The 5,452-nt window shown below is 48.3% G+C and overlaps 3 protein-coding genes across 3 annotated transcripts in view; all 3 read right to left on the bottom strand.

The window, feature by feature from the left end:
• On the bottom strand, window positions 1–1,757 carry Pmar_PMAR024396 (hypothetical protein; the record flags this gene model as incomplete). Its single annotated transcript, XM_002782668.1, has 5 exons — window positions 1–32; window positions 62–222; window positions 285–383; window positions 686–732; window positions 775–1,757. Coding segments are annotated over 5 exons (1,322 nt in total), but the record flags the coding sequence as incomplete, so codon positions are not given.
• A 1,903-nt stretch (window positions 1,758–3,660) lies between these two features.
• Window positions 3,661–4,760, bottom strand: Pmar_PMAR024395 (hypothetical protein; the record flags this gene model as incomplete). Its single annotated transcript, XM_002782667.1, has 5 exons — window positions 3,661–3,732; window positions 3,781–3,903; window positions 3,950–4,260; window positions 4,314–4,430; window positions 4,481–4,760. The coding sequence occupies 5 exons, from the start codon at window positions 4,758–4,760 to the stop codon at window positions 3,661–3,663; spliced, it is 903 nt and encodes a 300-aa protein (XP_002782713.1).
• Window positions 4,761–4,921: 161 nt separating this feature from the next.
• Window positions 4,922–5,452, bottom strand: part of Pmar_PMAR024394 (Regulator of ribonuclease activity A, putative) — a gene marked incomplete at both ends in the record, with an annotated part of 1,388 nt that continues 857 nt past the window's right edge. The window contains 3 exons of the mRNA XM_002782666.1: window positions 4,922–5,035; window positions 5,083–5,201; window positions 5,251–5,338. Coding sequence (XP_002782712.1) covers window positions 4,922–5,035; window positions 5,083–5,201; window positions 5,251–5,338 — 321 coding nt within the window. The remainder of the gene's footprint in view (window positions 5,036–5,082; window positions 5,202–5,250; window positions 5,339–5,452) is intronic.

Raw genomic sequence — 5,452 nt, 5'->3', positions numbered from 1 at the left:
GGGCTAAGGTCACCCGTTCGGGGGTAGATACCCTTCAGCGAGCCAACAGGAGGAGGCTCACCTCATGGGCATCCCTGGTGAAGGTTGAGAGGAGGGTGCTTGATCTGACGATGTCCTCTAATTGCCTTCTCTCCCCAGCACTAACGAACTTTGGTATCCTCTGATCGGAGCTAGCCATTCGGGCGAAGAGTTGTGTTAGGAGTTGCATGCGGCATTGCTTAGCTGGAACATACACACCACAATGGCAGAGGAACTGATCGAACAGCGCCGCTAGGCTCCCTCACTTGGACCTGACTCTCGACTCACTGCCGTTAAGCCTATCTGTTTAAGTAGAACACTCTTGCCAGAGTAATTCGGCCCTGTTAGTATATGAGTACGGCAGTCTGAGGTTATGAGTATATCATTGGAGACCACCGAATGGCTGTTATCGACTCTGCCACCACTAGTAGCTGTTGTTGTGGTGGCGTCAGACATAAGAGGATGCCACGACCCGGTAAGTTTCATGACGACATCATCATCGTTAGTAGAAGGAGGCACCTGATATATGCAAGATGGAGCATTGTTGGAGAATGATGACAGCGCACCACTGCTGGTCGGGTCCAGCCGTGCTCCCGACTGGCTCTGGACAACCCCAAGAGACAGTCTAGCTCTGATAATGCAGCTGTGGCCACAGCAAGAGGCTTACTCCCGATCTCCTCGAGTTTATCCGCTAGTCTATAGAGGTACTCGTATCTACACCCATACACTCTGATGAGGGGCAGGGGGTGATAGTACTCTATCTCTATCATCTTAGATTCTATGTTACCCAGGTATTTATCGAGCCTTCGTGTTATAGGGCTTTTGAAGAAGGCTCTGTCGGCAGTACGAAACTTGAAGTCCCAGCCCTCGAGGTTCCCGCATACAACATCAACACATTCCTGCCAGTCATCGCCAATATCTCTGAGCTTCTCCCGCCCGGTAGAAAGTAGTGGGACGAGTACCTCCTGAACATCTGCAGTCGGCAGGGAGGCTACAAACCCCATTTGAGGGAAGTACTGCAGTTGTATATGTACAGGCCTGGAGCAGAGTTGACTGTCGCTGATGCAGCTACCAGCTATGGGACGATGGTCTGAGTGGTGGTCACAGCCTGTAGTACTCAAAGCCTCATACCAAGGGTCATTGGGATCGTTACCGAGATAGTCGATATTACTAGGCGCGAGAGAACATGAAGGTATCGAGCCTGCTCCTCCTCCTCCTCCTTGTTGTTGTTGTAGTCTGTCCTCTAAGGCCTTGGATTCAGCAGCACCCATCCTAGTGAGGATGTCCTCCAACTTATCGTACTGTTCACGTAATGCATCAAGTTCAGGGATGATGCCAACCTTGATCGATAGGTGGGTAGGCCCAGCAGCTGCCCAGGCATCTAGGTCAAAGCTGGCCTCCAACATGTGCTGTATTTGTAGTAATGGTGTACGGCACTCCAGCAGGCTGGATATACAGGGTACTTCAATCCTCAACGGTGATGTTGGTGGTAGCATCTCGATAGATCTAATTATCTCTAACGCAGCTTGGCATGATCGTAGTAATTGTAACCATGCAGCTACTCGAGCCGCACTATCAAGATTGAAACCTTGGGTAACTCTATCGAGTATCTTAGAGAGGTCACGGTGCTTTTTGAGATTCTTACTCATCCTAGAAGCGAGGTCAGGCGAGAGGTTGCCTATGATGATCTCCTGTGCCTTCAACCTTGACTCTATAATATCAATGTTGCTACATGGCATTGCCAACCACCTTTGCAGAACCCCTCGACCTGGAGGGGACGATATATAACGTCCGAGTAAGCGAGTGATACTAGTGTCATAACTCGATGCTTGTGACCAGCTACTATTGCAGTGCTACGACCAGCACTTGTTACCCCTAGGGTACGTAATGTGACGCTGTCTACTGATAGGAGCCCCTCTAGTGGCTTCATGACTACTCCCTCTAGGCGATATCGAGTAAGCAAGCCCATCTCGTCGAGGAGATAGTAGACCAGATAGAGCCTCCACAGTGTGAGTGACTCTGTTATTGGTAGTGTAGTACTCGTGTTATTGTGGCGGCATCGTCTGCAGATCCAACTTAGCCATAAGTCGAGTACTCTCTGAACACATGATGGATACTCGTACTGTGACACAGGCCTCTCAATGGCCGTCATTGTCGTCGATAGGATGATGGGATCCGTCAGTCCAGCATCCCCTCCATTAGCCGTCTGTGGTTGTCGAGCCATGCCAGAGGTTCGGACTTTATCCCCTAGCTGTTGGCGTAATACTAGTGGGGATTTACCAGGGTACAGCACTAGACACCCCAATACATCATCATCATTACCACCATCATCATGACGACCGTCAATAGAATAACTCACTACACCCCGTAACATAGCAGCGAGGGCATCATCCAGCTCGGACGCCTGTACTACTGTATCTTGGCTACCACTATTCAAGTCGAGAAGAGCAATACCGAGTCGACTACCCTCCATACACACGGATAGGTACACACGACTCCTGATGTTAGAGGTCTCCTGCCGACCACCACCACCTTGGTGTCTACGCCTCTTACTCTTGTTGGCTCTAGGAGGCATATGAGATAACTATAGCATGACTAATCAGCTATTGGCAGGAACACAATATGATGATGGATGATAGTGTTGTACGGCTGATGATGACAATGATGAGTACTGATGGGCTTAATCCATGAACATTGTTGTATACTACAATGTCAGCTACTACAACTGTCAAAGCTTTATCCTAGACTCGGGGAGTGAACATGTCTAAAGGGGTCCACAAATCAGCAACCAGACCGATATCCGGAAGCCGTAGTGAATGAGTTCGATAGAGGTGTCAATGTCTCTTGCTGTGACCTCATGAATGATGGCATCGAAGGCTATACTACAGGTGTCAACTGCTCGCGGAGTAGGACACCATCCGGAGCCACCGCAGCCGAGGGGGCTAGGCTGACGTTCACGCTTTACTATCAGATTAAAGATATCAATAACACTATTAGAATGGTCAATGTATGAGGTCAATCTTCTGGCAGTATCAGCATCAGAGGATACTCCTACTGCAAAGGACTTAGAAGTAATGACAGAGGCTAGGAGTTGATACAACTAACTAGTGTACCATGGAGTGAAGAGGGCATGATGGATAATCATATTCCTCCAATTCTGGACCTAAGTATACTGGAGAAGTCGATTAAGTAGACCTCTAATACCCCACAGGGTGTGTAATCTCCTATGGGATTGGATGGTAGACCTATTCACACCGATGAGGATAGTGGCCCTGTAGATAAAGACGGCAAGGGGAGGGGCTGACGACCTACAACATGGCATGGACTCCCACCAACCCTACTCCTGCCATATATCCTCTTCCCCTACCCCCAACCTACAGCTGTCTATCGCATCCTACTTATGATAAACTGACACGATAGAATAGGATTCAGGATGGTAACACAATACGAGCTTACGGTTGAGTAAAAGTATCCCACCAACCCACTACTACTATACTGATGAGCTACAACAAGTATCATCATCCAGAAGCAGCAACAGACAGCAGAGTAGTAGCGGAACCCAGTAGTAGTGACTACCAGAATGTATATTATTGAATCGTATAATACTATCAGAGATTATTATCAATACTAATGCATATCTCATCACGCTATTGTAGCATTATTATTTGCCGAGTCCAGCATGGTTGATGGGGACTCAGTGAGACCTTCCTTTGCCTGACGGTATGTGATCATTAGCACCAGACACTTACCAAACCTACTCACCTGGTCCGGTCGTGGAACACTAACTGTGGCACTGGTCTTAGGAGCCTTCCTAGCTGGCGATACAGTTGTTTCACCATCACCTACCACCACGGCATGTGACCTCTTGCTGTCTCCTTCGAATGCCTGATGGTAGTGATGATAGATTGGGTCATTGCTATCTCCATACTACCTCTTCATGCACCTTATGCTCGGCGTTATCATCCTCACCATCATGGTCCTCCATCTCACCTTTCTGTTGTTCTAGGATTGATGCAGCAGCTGTTGTTGTTGTTGTTGTTGCTGTTGCAGTAGCCCTCTCCCTCATAGCATCAGCCACAGCTGCTACCCATCTCTGATATGCCCGTAGCTGCTCATGGTATTGTAGCTCTGCTAATTGCCGTGCCTCTCTAGGAGTAAGGTTCCGTCTGATCTCCGAAGCACTAGGCTTCTCTACAGGGATGTCAGCAAGGAAGGGTTGGGCCGACGCTGGTAGGACGGTGGCTGACACGATATGTACAGTTGTAGATGACGTGAAGCTGTATGCCTGGTAGTACCTGGTGGGCTTGGGTCCAGTCCGAGAGCTTTGGCAGCATCATCCTCTGCCTCATTCCCTTGGTTACCATCCTTCCCGCTACTCCCTAATAAGGCTGCCGCTGCGGCTACAGCAGCTTCTGAATACCACGACCATCTACCCTCATATCATATGCCAACCCACTACTACCTTTCACAGGCTGTTGCTCTTTGATGCTGGGTATTACAGCATTCTCAGCATCTGTCGAAGGACCAACACTGCCATCCTCCACAGAAACAGCGTCATCTTTGCCAGTACCACTCCCCGAGGAACTCTCTATAACTACTGCAGCAGCAGCCAGAGCTGCAGCTTTCCGGCGGGTGACGACTCCCTCAGTATCCTTTGGTGTTGCATCCCCCTTAATGGTAGTGTCATCAACCTTTGATGGTGTTCGGCTATGGGACGACGTCTCTATGATGCTATCAGACATCTAAGAGCAGCTCTTTGAAAAAGTATTCCTACACAAGGAGTATGATATCAGCTATACCCTAATACATCACAACACATGTGGTAATCCATCATACCATCTTGACTTAACCCAACAATAGCCTATATCATTCAGAAAAGTGATAATCATGATGATGATGGTGCCTAGATGGCGGCAGTAGGTCTCCTTACATCAGACGCAGCTACAATGATACCATCCTCATCAGAATAAAGCCAGTGCCCAGGAGTGAATACAACACCGCCAAACTTTACAGGTATCTAGAGTAGACTCTCCGACACCAGAATAAGATGAGGTCCCCTCTTACATCGACATCCCCTATATCCTTCTTCTCTGTCTTCCTTGGATGGGTGCCTAGCGCTTTCACACCAATATCCATCTTATTAACAGCAGCAGAGTCCCTTATATAACCATACACTACTATACCTGTGGAAGGCAAATCGAGAGGGAAGGTAGGTAGCATGCCTTCATGTACCTGCCCAACTATTCTTAACTGCAGATGCTGCTATAAGGTCTCCTACTACGGCTCTACGATTGCTCCCACCAGCATCAATGACCAGGACCTAATAATGTATTGTGTTGATGTGGTATATTGAGTGATACCTCCCCTTTAGTTGGAGTCCCTAGTAGTTTCTTCACCATACTGTTATCCTCAAAGCACTTTACAGTGCGTATCT

Source organism: Perkinsus marinus (genome assembly GCF_000006405.1).
Source record: "Perkinsus marinus ATCC 50983 genomic scaffold scf_1104296938708, whole genome shotgun sequence".
Taxonomy (NCBI): domain Eukaryota; phylum Perkinsozoa; order Perkinsida; family Perkinsidae; genus Perkinsus; species Perkinsus marinus.
The sequence above is the reverse complement of the archived record's forward strand: the minus strand, read 5'-3'. Positions and strand labels throughout refer to the sequence as shown.